The sequence below is a fragment of the Pleurodeles waltl genome, chromosome 4_2 (assembly GCF_031143425.1).
Source record: "Pleurodeles waltl isolate 20211129_DDA chromosome 4_2, aPleWal1.hap1.20221129, whole genome shotgun sequence".
In the NCBI taxonomy this organism is placed as follows: domain Eukaryota; kingdom Metazoa; phylum Chordata; class Amphibia; order Caudata; family Salamandridae; genus Pleurodeles; species Pleurodeles waltl.
In genome coordinates this window covers 196543848-196561639 of record NC_090443.1, presented here as the reverse complement: position 1 = coordinate 196561639, position 17792 = coordinate 196543848, and the positions used below count along the sequence as shown (strand labels likewise).

Below are 17792 nucleotides of genomic sequence, written 5' to 3'. Positions count from 1 at the left end.
TGAACCTATGCATAAATGTTAACTACAATTCTTAACATGGAAAATGGCTTTCCTTGTTGCAATTACATCAACCAGAAGAATGAGCGAAATATATGCACTAACTATTGACGAACCTTATTTTCCAAGTATTCCAAGACAAGGTTCGCCTGTGCACAAACCCAATGTTTCTGCCAAAAGTTATATCGCCTTTCCACTTAAATAGGACATTGGATTTATTGGTTTTCTTTCCAAAACCAGAAACAGTTGAAGCTTGGGCATTACATACACTTGATGTTAAACACTCCTTTATGTGGTAAAAACAAAAACACAACTATTTGTAGCTTTTTCAGATCCAAAGAAAGGTAGCCCCATCTCAAAAGCGGGAATCACTAGATCGATGGTTTAATGTATACACATTTGCTACATCAAAGCAAAACAAACACTACCCACAATGTTGAGGGCTTATTCCACAAGGAAAAGGAGAATCAGTGGTTTTCTTGGGAAATATCCCACTAACATTTGTAAAGCGGCAACATTGATAAACCCACACACTTTGACCAAACACTATTGTGTGGATGTAAAAGCGAGACAACAAGCTCTAGAGGGACAAGAAGTTCTACGCACAATATTTCAGGCAAATACACCATCTGATGGCTAAAGTGAGAAGGAGAGGAGCTCTGCTTTATAGTCTATAAATAACATGTTATCTGCAAGCCAACTCATGCTGCAAATGGAGTTAGTTACTTACCCTGTAAGCATCGTATGTAGCGTGTATTGCTGCAGATTCACATGCACCATCCCGCCTCCCTGGCAGGTATTAGATGGTGGCACAAATACACAGTAAATTTAAGCATGTTCAGTAGCAAATGCGAACTTAGCAGACTATATTCTCACTCCCTGTATGGCAGGGAAAAACAGAATCTAACAAAGGAGCCGTTGAACATGTGCAATGCCTTGAGGAGGAGGAGATACAATGCACAGTGTCACCATTAAAGACTTCCTCAGGAAAACCAAATTGCAGAGTCCGGGCCAACACTAGATGGCAGGATTGTGCATAGCATGTGAACCTGCAACACTACACACTACAAATAGAAGCTTACGTGTTAAGTAACGTACTCCTTACATGATTTAGTTGGGTGGAGGTTATGAGCTTCCTCTAAAAGAGTGCATGTATTGCATTCCAGTTGGTTGTTAGAGGGCTTCCCTTCACCTAGAATTGCTGTCACATTAAAACGTGGTGACACAGTGGTGTGCAATAAAATGCCTTTTTGTTTTGCTCACACTGTCTCTTTTCTAAGTCCATTTGCCGCAGGTCAGAGTGTCTCTTTGGTGTCCACACAGAGAGGTCTCCTCTCAAAATTCATGCTATGGGTCGCTCTGCAACACACGGGCATCAAAAAGAAACCCAATGACCTTGTGTCCATTTGGGCCAAAAAAAAAATCTGAGTGTTAGAGTGGCACATTATACAGTTACCACACCAAAACTGCCTAACAAATTCAGACACTGAGAAATCAAGCACACCCTAAGGCGTTACACCAGCTTGAAGTTTTAACAATGTTTATGCCAAAGGGTGTCCCTGTGATTGCATCAATATAGGACAGACATCACAAAAAAATGTAAACAAGATTGTATCAGCATCACAGTAGAATAAAATGCAGCGTTATGCCAGCCACCTTGGTCCCACATTTTGTTGAAAAAAAATCGCACACAGAATGACATACTTTGATAAGTAATTGAACTAGTCACAAAACTCCCATGGGAGTAAATCTCCAATTTCTGTTGAATAAAGCAGAATTCTAATGGATTATAAATGGCCTCAGTTCCATGAAGGAATACAATTATGTGATAAAAGTCTAAGTGCACGTTTGTGTCTGCCCTCTGCATCCATGACCATTCTGAAACAAACCTTATACCTTTTTGTTGTTTTTCATGTAGCCTGCTTGGTTTTCATGCACAAATTGTGACCTATATTGCACATATAATGTTCTGATATGAATTGTCCACAGTACTATGGTTACTGAGTAATTATCTTGCATTGTTGCCACTTATACAAAAACATGTATTGAGTGTATTGATTACCTTGGTTTTAATGTAAGTCCCTATTCGCGTCAAGCCTACTTGTGCCTATCATTGTGTAAGTTCATTGCTGTATTTTCACCTAATTTGTAACTTTTTCAATGTGTTGGCCCAGTCTTTTTCCACACATGACTCAGTTGCCACGAACATAAGCAGGTGACATGAGCAAGTACACTTTACTTATCTGACACGTTTCACTTTTTAAAAAACCATTGACATCCATCTTTTGCTACCAACTCCGGGCAGTTTTTTTAACCATGCTGACTGAACTTCGACCCTTTTTTTAAACATATATTTTATTAAACAAATCAGCCTTTTCTTTTACTTTTGATCCATATGGAACCAAGCATCTATAGTATTCAGTCAATATTTTTCTATTTCTATTGATGTCAACTGTAGCCATTTCGAGACCTTGTACACTTCCTGTATGCATTCTATCACTTCCAGCATGGGGCACCTACCAATGAGGATGTGCCTGTATTGTATCTGAGGTCTTGTGGCCTAGATGGTAAGCACACTCGTGTAAGTGTGTATTAGCCTCTATATTCAATTATTGATAGGGATATTGTTTTGTTTTGGTTTAGGTATTTCTTACTTACGTTTGAAACCTTTATCTAAAATTCGGAGCACATTACTGCTTTTGTCTAGGCGATACATTCGCATTTTCATCCATTAATAAGTAGTTTACTATAAATTAGGCTGGTGACAGCTGACCCCACCACCTTCTCATTTGACTTTTCCATTTATTATACTTAAACTAATACTAAGCAACAGTTTTGGACTTTAAGTTTTCCAGGCTTACTTTTTGTACCATCACCCACGATTTAAGGCATATTGTTGCTTTTTTTTTTAGGTGGTGTATGCATAGAAAGTGATTCACTATACTTTAAGCTGGTGATAATTCACCCCAGCACCTTGTCACTCGGGTTCCAGGGATTTTTTTATGCAACTATTTTAAGATCAATTTCTCTTCTTTTTTGCTATTCCTTGTAGATTGAATCCTTTGTTTCTACTTCACTGAGTAACTCGTTTTATACATCAGCAATGCTACCCTTTTCGGTGGGTCCATTACTAAATTTTTGTCCCATTTTTCTTTCCACTTGCAGACGATCTGCTCATGCTTTGTATGAAATTGCTGTGTCCTGATGATGGCCCTTAAATCACTGTCTAAATGCAGTAGACGATTATGCAACCGGAACTATATACCTATGAGCTGTTTCTGTTTGTGAGTTTTAAGAAGCAAACATTTGCACAAACTGCAGAATTTCCTTTATCACTGTTTCATTGCCTGTTATACTCCTTATTGCGCTGGTTCTTTATTACTCACTGTGATTTGCTACCCTTCACCTGCTGACGCTGCCACTTTTCCTGCAACACCGGACCCCCAGCCCACACAGGATCCAGCGCCACACTCGCCCGCAAAAACATAAACACCCCGTAGCCGTCCAGTGCATCCTGCTCAATATCTGATCCCTCTTCAAACACTCAACGGAAATCTGGGGCACCATCACTCCCCTCTCCCCTGCCGTAGCCTTCATCTCTGAAACATGGCTTAACTCCTAACCCCAACCCGACATAGTCACCGCAACACCCGATGGTTACAAAATGATACATCGAGACTGCACCAATAAGCACGGCAAAGGCATTGCCATCATCTTCAAGGGCACCATCCGATGCACCACCATTGATGACAATCCCAACTTTTTTTTTTCCTTTGGTCCTCATTCACCAACTGCGAAGGGGGTTGCTTCAAAGGTGTTTTGCTCACATTTTTCTCGATTTGCCTGGGAGTGCCTGTCTTGCCTCTGTTCCCACCTTCAACCAGTTCTACTGCATACTACAAAAGCAAACTGTTGCTTCCGGAAGGTCATGTAATCATTGGACCAGATAAGTTGTATAGGAATAAATCTGCCTCACTACTGATTAAGCCATCTTTTCAATGGATTCCAGAACCTATTTTTCTTGTTCTCTTCTCTGGAATCCAATTAAAAATGATATACTAGTGAGTCCTTCCACTCTATAAAAAGAGGGGAGAAGAGACTGATCCACTTCTTCCAAATCTCTCTGCTGGCCAATAATAACACATAAAAAAGTAGTTTTGCTTCATCGCTCTTACTCGCCGGTGGATTGTGCAAACACCCAAAAATAACTAACGGAGTGCTGATCTCAAAGTTTACTTGTAAAATCTCACTTATTGCTTCACCAACCTTCTCCCAAAATGTTCCAAGCTGGGGACATTCCACGAACATATGTAGATTATCAGCGGCCATCGAGCCCTGCTGCATTATGGAAAGTCTTGCTGGTGACCAATAGGCTCTGTGGACTGTAAACAAATGGTTTCTCCTTAAAGCAGTGGGTTTAACTGTCTTATATAAAAGAGACATAGCTACTTGCCATAACTTCTTTAACTGTGATCCCAGTAATTGTTCCATCCAAATTTCTTCCGGGAGGGTAAATTCACCATCTGCACTCTCCGTTATCAGTCAGTACCATCTTGCCACTTTTTTCTTCAAAGGGGTTGACAAATGAAGTTGATCCTCCAGATCATTTGAGCCCCCCAGCTCCTCCTTCACACTTTTCGCCCAACTTGTTTTCTGGAGTTATTTAAATTTAGAAAGCTTATCTCCCGCCTCACTGTTCAGATTTAAATATGACAGTATTTCCCTGTTGTAACTTGAATCTCACTTTCTTGAAGCATTTTGGATCTCCAAATTTATATAGATAACCCAACTGCCCTCCACCATTTATCTCTATCATTACTTTAAATATCTTCCCTAACTGTGAACATCCAGGTTCAATCAGCAACTCCTTTGCATTTTTCAAAAAGAAGGCCCATGCGTAACTTTGCACATCTGGTAAAGCCAGCCCCCTCCTTTCTCTCTTTTTCTTCTCAAACTTTTCCAGGCAATGTGGACACCCTTTGCGACCCAAATAAAACTACAAATATTCCCCTGAAGCCTCTTTAACCACTCCTTATTGTACAATAATGGGATTGAATTGAAGATAAATGTAAATTTGGGTAAAATTGCCATCTTGATAAAGTTCCACCCATCCCATAATAGTAAGAGGGAGATTCATCCAACTCTTCATTAGCTGGTCAGTGTCCTTTAATAGACTCATAAAGTTTGTTTCAGCCAACCTATTTATATCATGTTTAATAGTGAACCCCAAGTATTTCACCTCCTTTTTAGAAGCCATCCTACCAGCATCCATATTCCAAGTCATAACCTCAGTTTTTTCCTCATTGACCTCTTATCCTGAAATCTTCCCACATTCCACTATCACTTCTTCCAAGGCTGGTTTAGCTTGAATTAAGTTAGCTGTATAGATCAGCAAGTCATCCGCATATAAACCAACCTTTCGTTATAGATTTCTGCATGTGAATGGGGTTATTCTCTGCTCACTTCTGATTAGGCATGCCAGGGGCTCAATATACAGATCAAAGAGTAATGGGGAAAGAGGACATCCCTGTCACGTTCCCATTTCAATCTTAAACAAGGGAGTTATGGAGCCATTAATCTGGACTCTTGCTCCTGGGTCCTGATACATCTTGTGTAGCACCTTAGTGAACTTTCAACCCTGATTATATCTCTCACAAAGAGTAGTTAAGTAGCCCCAATTAACCCTGTCAAAGCCTTTGTGGCGTCAACCATTACCGTTGCCAATGGGGCTTTGCATGTGCAGGCGAGGTTGATTATCCCTACCAGGCCCCGTGTCAGCTCATGCATATGTCTTCCTTTTTAGAAACCTTCCTGGTCTGTGTGTATATGAGCTTTCCCACAACTCCCCATAGCCTATCTGCCAGAATTTTTGCAAAGACTTTGTAGTCACAATTGAGCAGTGATATCGGACGGTAAGAATCACAATTTTTTTGATCTTTGTCTGGCTTTCAAATTATTGTGATTATAGCTTCCTTCCACGATGGAGGGAGCATACCATTTTTTAAGATATCATTACATAGCTCCGCAAAATGTTTCTCTATGGCACTCCCCAGGGCTCTGTACACTTTCATGGGTAGCCCATCCGGGCCTGGTGCTTTACCCAATTCACCTGCTTTTATAACATGCTCCACTTCCCTCATCTTAATCGTATCATTAAGGATTGATTTTTCTTCCTCATTTAGCGAAGCTAAACCTCACTTCCTAACCCACGCCTTTACTGACTATGATGGCACCACTGAGTCTTCTGTATATTATTCCTTAAAGAAACTAAAAAAGCTTTCTCCTACCTCCTTCCAACTTCTCTTCAGAATTCTTACCCCTAATTTCTGTCACCCTATTTCTAACTAAATCCGTTTTGGTTTTCCAGGCCAGCATCTTACCACAGTTCTCTCCATACTCAAAGTGCGCCCTCCTATTAACCTCATATCTCAGCCTGGTCCTTCTATCTATTACAGTAACCAAGTCCTGCCGGGCCACCTGATCCTCTAAACATAACTGTTTCACTTCATCGTCCTCTAGATGTGAACATGACAGCCTCTGATCAATTTGGCAAATCCGACTTTCTAAAGTACTAACCACCTCCTTACAAACTTTCCTCTTAAATGCAGCAGCCCTTATAAATCTTCCCCTAAGGAAGCTTTAAAAGCATCCTACACCAATGCTAATGAGGTTGGCCCTCTGTTGAGGCTAAAACATTCTTCTGTTTCTTCTCGTAACTTGGCTACCACCTCCTCATCTAATAATAACGTTTTGTCTAACGTCCATCTACTGTCTCCCCCATATATTGAGAGCCTAATTTTCAAACTGTTCGCAGAGTGGTCCGATAGATGACCCCCTACACGCATTACTTCCTCCACACTGTCTCTTAAGCCAACATCAATTAATATATAATCAATCCTCGACTGGTGTCTATACTTTTTATTATTGTAGGTATAGCCTCTCCTAAGTCCCATCTTCTCTCTCCATATATCACATAGACCAAATTGAGCCCTCATTGAGCGTACCTGGGCGTGCATCCTCTCATTAATAAGTGATCTATTATGTGAGGACCTACCAAGCTCACAATTCAGCACTACATTGAAGCCCCCCATCCAAATTATTGGAGCCTGATATTGTAATAGAATTTGAAACAGCTCTATCAAAGGGGCAACATCATCTCTGTTAGGCCCATAGTACCCCACCAGTATAAAAGCAGAATAATGTACCTGTAACCTACCTACTACCCACCTCCCTGATTTATCTGCTAGGCCCTCCGCAAAATAAATGTTAGGTTGATTCTTAATTAGAATGGCCACCCCCGTGCTACCTCCTGCATTATCAGAGCTTAATACCTGTTTTATCCATTTATATGGCTTAAAGCATCCAGATATTCTTGCCAAGATAAATGTGTTTCCTGTAAAACTAAGACATCTGCAAGGGCATCTTTTATATACTGAACATGCCTCCTTTGCCTGCTCTTGACAAGTAGACCATTAACATTCCAAGACAGGAAGTTCAGGGCCTTACCTGTCATTGGCCTAATTTACAACCATGACACTGCTGATTCCATCTTTTCCCAGCTTCATACTCCACATTTCTGAGGAACTTTTATTTTTTTCCTTTTCCCCTTATGCTCCCCACGCTGTGCTTCCCACACCCACCTTCCCCCACCCAATATCCAGTCCATCCCACCTCTGATTACCCTGGGAAAACCCCTCATGACTCTTTAAACCAAGCGTCGCCACCTGGGGGGGATGACGATCCCACATTGCTCATTGAACACCTCAATTTCCAGCTACAAACCGATGCCAAGACAACAGTAGGAGGCACCCTTGTATACAGACCCTGGCCAGCTTTCTGCAACGCCATACCCAATATCATTGCCCCTCCAGCCATCGACTTTAATCACTACATCCTATTCATTGAATTTCCACATCAACGTCCCCAGTGACACCAATTTCACCACACTCCTGGAGAACATGAGCAACATTGACCTTGCCCAACTGGTCACTGAGCCCACGCGTTAAGCCGGACACACACTCAATCCCATTTTCACCTCCAGCAACAGAATCAAATTCTCCCATGTCCCAGAACTCACGTGGTCCGACGACACCTTCGTACACTTCTCCATCTCCGGTGCACAGCATACCATCACCAAGCACCACAGCTCCAACCCCTGCAGCTGGGTCGAGGTAACAGAGACGCACTGGACTCAGGGCCTCAGCACCTCCCAACCCAATGCCTCATTAGACCTTAAACAAGCCATCCAGAACTTCCCTACCTGGATCACCGGTAGCCGCCAACAGACTCGCCCTGCTGATGCCAGCCTGGACCAACGCAGCCTCAGACAAAGCCAGCTGGTACACCCCAGAGCTCAGAACCTCCAAGCACGGCTGCTATCGACTCAACAAACAATGGTGAACCACCAAGAACCCTGCTGTCAGAACAGCCAACAAAGCACCCCTCAGCAATTACCACCTGCAGATCAAAGAAGTCAAGAGAACAGCCATCACCGCCTGCATTGACACAGCAGCCAATTGCACAAAAGAACTATTCAAAATAGTCATGGCATTCTCCAACCAGGCAGTCACAGAGAACATGATCCATCCTTCCCAAGAACTCTACGACACACTCTTGGACTACTTTCTACAGCAACTTCGACCCCCTAACCACAGACCCCCACCTAAGCTTCCGCGATCAACCATTACACACCAGCCAGGCGATCACCTCATGGATACCGCTCACCACATAATCCACCCATGCCTCCACCAGCTATTCAACCTTGGAATAGATGACATAACCCCACAACTCACCAACACCTCGATTACTACAGTAGTACTACATAAGCCCGGAACTCACCAACATCCTCAACACCTCAATTACCACAGTAGTCTTCCTGGCAAACACACAGAAATCAGACCCCTCCTAAAAAAAAAATTGGCTGACCTCAGCAAACTCAAATATTGACTGATCTCTTTGTTCCCCCACCCCACCAAAATACTCAAGAAGGCCATCAATCAACATCTCACCGAATACCTGGAACAGAACAACTCCCTTGGCATCTCCCAATCAGGATTCCATGCCAACCAGAGCACAGAAACTGCTTTCATCGCAGTCACAGACGACTTGACCATGGGGAGACCGCTGCCCTGATCCTCCTTGACCTCTTAGTTGCTTTCCACATAGTGTCCCACCACACCCTAGTAATACAAAAGAACGCTTTCAGATCATTCACCTCCTACCTGACAGGACACACTCAGAGCATCAGACTACCTCCCTTCACCTCCAAACTCAAGAACATCATATGCAGCGCACCCAAAGGTTCATCCCTCAGCCCCACACTATTCAACACCTACATGATCCCCCTCATTGACATTGTCAAATCCCACAGTCTCAGCATCATATCCTATGCAGGTGACACACAGCTCATCCTCTCGCTCACCGAAGACCCCACCATTACCAGAACAAACGTCTGCAACGCCATGACCAACGGAACCAACTGGATAAGCACAAACTGCCTCAAAGTCAGCTCCAAAAAAAACAGAAGTACTGATCTTCAGAAGAAACATATCCATATGGGACCACAGCTGGTGGCCAGCAGAACTCAGACCTACTCCCGTGCCTCGAACCATGCACACAACCTCAGCATCATCCTCGACAGCGAACTGACCATGAAGAGAAAAATCAACTCAGTCGCCTCCTCCTGCTTCCACGCCCTCCGCATGCTCTGCAGAATCTTCAGATGGATTCCAGTCAGCGCCAGGAAATCCATTACCCAGGCCCTCGTCGCCAGCCGCCTAGACTATGGCAACGTATTCTACACTAGCATCTCTACCCAACTCCTAAAAACGCTTTAAACTATACAGAATGTGACTGCTAGACTTGTCCTGGACCTCCCCAAACAAGCCCATATCACCCCCCACCTCAGAGACTTCCCATCCAGGGGCAATGTCAGTTTAAGAACCTCACACGCCTACAAAGTCTTACATGATCAAGGACCGGCCTACATCAAGCACAGACTGAACCCCCCAGACACCTCTGCTCCTCTGTGCTAGCTCTTACACACACCCACTGAATCCTTTGCAGCCCCATTGGTGGCTGTCCCTTCTCGTACATTGCCGCTAAGACCTGGAAAGACCTACCCCTCCGCCTCAGAGTAGCACCCTTCCTAGCGGACTTCAGGAAGAAACTCAAGTCCTGGCTTTTAGACGGAGACCTCGCACCCCAGCACCCTGATAGCCCCAGGGGTGATAGGGCTGCACTCTACAGATAAGATTGATTGATTGACTGTGAGATCACCTGAACTCCAAATACTTTTTATGAAGCTGCTTATACAATATTTGTAACATCTACAAGTGGTTTCAGTTTTCCTTGAACATTCATGCTTTGCTCTATTGTTGAATGAGGGTTCAAGAATTGACCTTGATTTGATTATTCCACACACAACCCTTGTTGTACTTGTATTCATATGCCTCTGGTTCCAGGTGCTTTGTGGAATGCCCCTGTTTCTTGATACTCCATTTGTGAAGGCATTGCATTCAAAACGAATACTGGCAGCTAGTGCAGTGCCTTTGTGCATCGCTGTCATTCGAAGTAAGGTTTTAACGAGGATATAATAAACAGTAAATTACTAATTATAGAAAAAAACTATCAGCAGTATTACTGCCAAAAAAGCAGGATTCAGTGAATGACAGATGTATGACCATGCTTTCCAGTGTGTAAGTGTTATGAATTACTAGAGTGTAAAGTATGACTGTTTCACAAATGTATGTGGAAAGTTATATATTTGTTTTTTGTTCATTTTATAAGTATACAATGATATACTGTGGCTTTTTCCCTTAAAAATGGGATTACTTTTCTGTTGACCCTTAGATGGTTGTAGTATGTAGCCTAGAAAACAGTTGTCACATTATAATCTAAAACGTACAATGCCCTTATTCTAATTGTTACTGTTTGTAGGAAGAGGACCTCCATCAGATAATTGATGCGCAAAATGAATCAATTGTCAGACTTCAAGAAATGTTGCATAAAAGCCAAACTGAGGCTTTACAGGTGAGTTTAAACATATTCTCTCAATTTTTTTTGGCATTTTTGCAGTGCACAATGTGACAATGGTGTTGCCATCGTATTTGATTCCTCGGCTCTTAGTCTGAAAAGGTTTTTGGAGATGTGATACAGTGGGGTGAAGCATTATGCCTCTGTAAAGTGAAAGTGTCATTCTGAGTGAGTTGTAAGTTAGAACGCTGGAGCCAGAGGGCTCTTCCTAGTGACTTATGTATTTGTGTATGTATTTACTGAGTTGGCACACTTGCCAATTTCCTGGCATATATTTATGTCCGTTAGGCAGAGAGAAGAAGAATGTGTTGTTTGTTGCCTTATACCCAATATGTTGCATATTTGGCTTGTGCTGTAGACATGGCTAGGGTTCTGTCTTTATGCATTCTATTGTAGGATTGTGTGAAGTATGTCTTGGTGAACAGTTATAATCAACTGTGATATATGGAATAAAGTACCCCCTGCCACACATTATCAGGGTATTGGAAGTCACAGAGGAGCTCCATGACTGTGTAGATGAATGAGACGGAAGGCTGAGTTCCTTTATAAGTTTATGAAACTCCAAGGTGGCATGCAATATCCTTGTTTGGGGCATTTGTGGCTGTAGATACACATGCTCTGCATACTCCTGCCATCTAGTGTTGGGTCTGGATATGTGCAAATTGTTTATCTTTGAAGAAGTCTTTCAAGATATGAGGCAGAGTGACTCCTCCTCCTGTTGATATTGCCCATGAGCGTAGACTCCATTATTAGGTTGTTTTCTTTCCACTGTCGGTTTCGATGTATTTGCTTGCACTCCAGTGCAACGCCGTCCTGGTTCTACTTTCTGTTTGTGTAATTCTTTCTCCCTCGTCAGTATTGTTGTCGATCGCATTTTCCATTCTGCGTACCGAGGTATTTCTCTATTGTTCGTCGGGTCGCTCGACTGCTGCCCCTACAGGGCCTCGCCCTTTTGGGCCACCCTTTACTCTTCGTCATCTTCTTCAGAGAATGCTTTGCTGGTGTAGGAACAGACACCATTCCGTTACTTCCTGCAAGGCCATGTGAAGTATTCCTGGACCAATCAACACCTGGTCTGTTATCTCTGTTTGTCACCAGAGCACAGGGAAGTGGACTGCGACACCTTCTGTTCCTTACGCTTGAAGAAAACCCTTTGAGATTGTCAAGCATGCTGCCTCGAAATGCCGCAGAGGAGGATCCAGGATACTCCGGAAATCTTCCCTCATGAAGACGTCGAAGGAAAGGAAGAACACCCTCAGAAGTCGGCTGCAGAGGAAGAGGTCCCTCTGGAACAACATACAGAGGCCCTCAGTCCACTACTGATTTCCACCCTTGGTGGCACCGACCAACTGGTTTGGACACCTGCCCTCGTCCTCGTGCTGAAACACCAACCCAAGCCGAGGCATTCGGCATCTAGCAGTTCGTTTCCAGAACGCCATTCAGTGCCTACCCGACCCTTGGTGTAAGAGCACCTGGATGCCACGCAAAAGCAAATCCACCTCCAGCCTCACACCAGACATATCCCTTGTCACATCGTCGCCTCCAGTTCCTCCACCACCCAAAAGACAGCTGTCTTTCCAGGAGACTCTAGACTTACTGGTACCACCAAAACATCAAAAAAAGTCAGACAAGGCCACCAGCCCTTTGCCTTCTCCGCCACCGTTATCACCTCCACCACCACCACCATCGTCATTTTCTCCACCACAGTCTGTAGAAGACCCACTAGATATTTCACCTCCGGGTCTGCACGATATGATACAGCTGAGCAGGGTAAGGGACAAGACTCTTTCGGGACACCACCACATGTCAACCCCTGGGATACTTATGATATCAACTCTCCAGGTGGCACTGACCCAGATCTGTATCCTCCCCATCCCTCCCCTCTTAATGACTCAACTTCAGAAGGTTATAGGTATAGCTGCTACGTTTCACAATGTACAACTCCATAAAGATCCCTTAGAAGAGGACTTCCTCTTTCAGACACTTTCCACTACTCATAGGGCCACACAGTGGGCCTCATTACGACCCTGGCGGGCGGCGGAGGCCGCCCGCCAGGATGCCGCCCTCCATAATACCGCTCCGCGGTCAGAAGACCGCGGAGGGTATTATGAGTTTTTCCCTGGGCTGGCGGGCGGTCTCCAAAAGACCGCCCGCCAGCCCAGGGAAAAACTCCCTTCCCACGAGGATGCCGGCTCGTAATCGAGCCGGCGGAGTGGGAAGGTGCGACGGGTGCTACTGCACCCGTCGCGTATTTCACTGTCTGCTACGCAGACAGTGAAATACTAGCGGGGCCCTCTTACGGGGGCCCCTGCAGTGCCCATGCCATTGGCATGGGCACTGCAGGGGCCCCCAGGGGCCCCACCACAATCCTTACTGCCATCCTGTTCCTGGCGGGCGAGCCGCCAGGAACAGGATGGCGGTAAGGATTGTCAGAATCCCCTCGGCGGCGCAGCGAGCTGCGCCGCCTTGGAGGATTCTTAGGGGCAGTGGAAAACCGGCGGGAGACTGCCGGTTTTCCCTTTCTGACCACGGCCAAAGCGCCGCGGTCAGAATGCCCAAGGGAGCACCGCCGGCCTGTCGGCGGTGCTCCCGCCCCCGTTGGCCCTGGCGGTTCTCTACCGCCAGGGTCATAATGAGGCCCAGTATCTCCCTAGGCTAAAGGGCATGTAAAGACATTCAGAGGACCTCTTTAAGGGCCATAATAGGGCTAGGCTTATTACACCCAAAGTAGACAAAAAGTATAAGGCCTCTGATCCCATTTACATAAGGGGCAATTACCACCAGACTCGCTTGTCATTACCACTGCTCGCAAGCGTGCCAACTTGCAAGCTAGTGGAGATGGCCCGCCGCCTGACAAAGAAAGCAAGCGTATTGATGCGTCGGGGAAAAGTGTTGTGCCACAAGCCGCTAATCATTGGCATATTGCCAACTCAGTGGGCCTACTTGCTGATTACGATGGTGCTCACTGGGATGAAATGAAAGATATGCTCCAATATCTCCCGGACTAACACAAAAAACAAGGGCAAGCGCTTGTTGCGGAAGGCAAGCTTATGCCTAATTCCTCAATACGTTGTGCCTTAGACGATGCTGATACTGCAGCTAGGGGTGTCAACACCAGCATCTTGCTCAGGCTCCATGCATGGCTGTTGATTTCTGGTTTCAGACCAGAAGTACAACAAAATGGCCTCAGTATGCTTTTTGATAAGGAAGGACACTTGTGTGTCTCCTAGATATGATGGCCTCCTGCATTGCCATAGTACCCAATATACTACAACACCTCTGTCTGCTACCGCGAAGCCTAGCTCAACAGTATTCTCAACCACAGGGTCAGATCTAGTGTTGATAGACTGCCACACTCATCACTCTGCAAAAGTGGAACACCAACAACCTATAATAAGGGTGGCCTTTTCTCGATCCTTTTCCACACACCACTGTCACAACAGACGCATCACTCACGGGATGGGGTGCACACTTGCAGTATGTAACAGTACAGGGTCTCTGGGACACCAAACATCGGGGAATCCACATCAACTACCTTGAGCTTCAAGTTCAAGCAAACCTCTAGCTACAACTCTAAGTCCCTAGGAAATGGTACCCCTGGTACCTAGGGCATGGGGTATTTAAGGAAGGTCCCTAAGTGCTGCAGCACAAATTGTGCCACCCTCAAGGGCCTTCACACTAAGTGCACACAGTGCTTTTGCAGGCTGCATGTCTTGGTCCAGAACTAAAATGAAAACAGGACATGGCCTACAGCCTGTGTGCCCTGTCCTCTTTTGCACTGTATGCAATATATGTAAGTCACCCCTCTAGCAGGCCTTCCAGTCCTAAAGGCAGGGTATTATATTACATGTGAGGGCATACCTGCATGAGCAGACGTACCCCTTCTATGTCTTTGTTGATTCTCGGTGTTTGTGAACAAGGCAGCCATTTTAAGTACATGTGCTTAACACTGGTCATTACGAGCTCCCCAGCTACATGATGGCTTCACTGAAAATAGGGATGTTTGGTATCAAACATTTCATATTAATAAACCCTCACTGATTCCAGGGGGGGATTGATTAATACATGCACTCAGAGGGCACCCTAGAGGTGCCCCCTGAAAACCTACCAACTCCTAGCATGGGTGCTGACTGGTCAAAAGCAGTGCAGCTACCTTAGACTGAGTTCTGGCCTCCTGGGGTGAGACCCAATGCTCTCAAGGGCTTAGAACAAAGGCCTACTCTGGGCAGAGTTGTGACCTCCTCTCCTAGGCAGGATGGACATTCTGGGACGGGGAGCTTCAAAGGCCTTTCCATCTTTGAAATGCGACCCATGCCTCTCCAAATGGTAGAGAAGGCCGACCCCGAGTTCCTGACCCCACTTTTGGTGGCAGGACTGGCGGGAAAATTAGTTAAATTAAGAGGAGTGCCCACTTCATACCAGTTCCACCCCTGGGTTGGACGAGCTGGAGCGGAAACTACTTCAGAAATTCCTCCATCTTTGGTTCAAAGAAATTAGGCCAAAAGGATTAGGCTATACCCACGTCCCATAGGAAGTGGTCATAAAAAGGATGTAGTCACCATAAAGATGATTAGCCCATTGGCTACCACCAGGGTCTCCCTGTAACACCCCTAAATTCAGGATTAAGGTGGCACTCCTGAACCCTAGAACTCCGATTCCTGTCGACCTAAGAAGAGCCATACACCACAGAAGTCGCACAAGCAGAGAAGACTGAAGACACCAACTGACTTGGCCTTAGCCCTACTGGCCTGTGTCCAGCCCTCAAAGAACCTGCACCCAAAAGATGAGTTGTCCTGCAGCCTAGTGACCCCCAAAGCCTTTGGAGGACTTCCTGCCTCGATAAAGACCAAGACCGCCCGTGGACAGCGGACCTGTCCAAAAGAAACCAGCTTCGTAGAAGAAGTCTGCTTGAGGGACCGCAAAACCGCATTTAGAACCACCTCTGCACCCGAGGCCCATGGCCAGACTCCAAGTGGCCCACCAGTCATGTAAAAGTCCCCTAGCGCTTCTGAACAAGAGTCCCCTGTGGGCTGACCCCTGCCTTGCGCACCCCCACCCTTCTTGGTACGGATTTTTACCTTGCCCGGTGTTGACCTAAAACCCCGAAGACTGGATTTGTAAGTTGTGTGCTTATTTACAAAACTGCATTCTTGTTTTTCTTCCATAGGTTAACATTGAAGATTCCGGAAATTGCAGTGCCGATTTTTTTAAAAAAACTGAAATGTATTTTTAATTTAAAATACCTTGTGATGAAGTTCCTTTGGTTCAAAGCATATATAAAAGCAGTCTGTTATTTTTCTAAAAGGTCTAAAAATTTTTTGTTTGAGTATGTGTCTCATTTATTGCCTCTGTGAGTACAACAAAAGCTTAACATCACTCCTTGATAAGCCTAACTGCTTGCCCACACTACCACAAACTGAGTATTAGAATCTGTGAGGAAGATGCTCTCTTGGAGAGGTTAGCTAAGAGACTGGACCTGGAATACAAGATCTTAGCTATAGAGAGGGAAAGAGCAGATATGGATTTAGCACCTATGAATGGTGGCAGCAATATATTAACTAGGGACAGAATAGAGCACTTTGGCCCTAAAATACCCAAAGGGATTGTCCCCATATATGAGGAAGGGGATGACATCTCCAAGTGGTTCCCGGCCTATGAGAGGACCTGTGTTTCCAGAAAACCTAAGAAAGAATACTGGGGAACTCTCCTTTGGGAACTGTTCTCAGGAAAGTGTAGGGATAGATTCCTCACACTGATTGAGGCAGATAAAACCTCCTATGATCTCATGAAGGCTACCCTGATAGAGGGGTTTGGATTCACTCTTGAGGAGTACAGAATCACATTCAGGAATACTCGAAAAACCTGTACTTGGTTTATTTTGTGGATTCCTCAGTAGAAACTCTAGGTGGCTGGTTAAAAGGTAACAAAGTGCATGATTATGAAAGACTTTACAATCTAATGATGAAAGAGCATCTGTTGAGTAATTGTGTTCAAGAAAAGTTGCACCAGTATTGGGTAGACCTAGGTCCACTTTCTCCTCAAGAGTTGGGGAAGAAAGCAGATCACTGGGTCTAAACAAGGGTGACAAAGAGTTCCACTGGTGGGGGGACCACAAGAAAGAGGTTAAAAAGCCCCTCAAGGAGAAGAGGGTAACCAAAACAAGGACAAAGATAAGGAGTCTTCTAAATGCCCCCAAAAACCTGCAAAGGAGGGTGGGCCCCGAGGCTCTTTCCAGCCCAAGGGTGGGTATAAGAGATAAAATTGGGATCACAGAAACTCTTGGTGCCATAACTGTAAAACCAATGGACACCAAACGGGAGATCGTGCCTGTCCTTACAAAAAGAATGCCTTTAGTGAACCTGTAGTAAATACAGTGGCAGGCATCCAGAAGGGATTCTAAGTAGTTCCTGACCATGTCAGTGAGCCTACTGAGGCAACTTTAGTCTCAGAGTGTGGGGTAGATGTAGCTGTCCTGACTGTCTGGCCCAGTAGTCTGGAGAAGTACAGACAACAGCCTGATATAAATGCGATTCAAGTGGAAGCACTGAGCGACACTTGTGCCAGTGTCACTATGGTTACTGAGTAACTGATGTCCTTAGATCAGTATCTTCCTGAAGAGACATATTGGCCCTTATTACGACTTTGATGGTCTATACCGAAGACTGCCTTCGTGATGGCCGTCAAAAGACCGCCGCGGAGGCGACAATCCGCCTTACGTATCATGAGTCATAAAAACAAAACTGTCAGAAAGCAGCCATAAA

The 17792-nt window shown here is 44.9% G+C and overlaps 1 protein-coding gene across 1 annotated transcript in view; it reads left to right on the top strand.

The window, feature by feature from the left end:
• LOC138292459 (myomegalin-like) overlaps positions 1-17792 on the top strand; it is a 1643599-nt gene that overhangs the window by 111082 nt on the left and 1514725 nt on the right. Inside the window, exon 4 of the mRNA XM_069231077.1 lies at positions 10936-11028. Within this exon, the coding sequence (XP_069087178.1) occupies positions 10936-11028 (93 nt within the window). The remainder of the gene's footprint in view (positions 1-10935; positions 11029-17792) is intronic.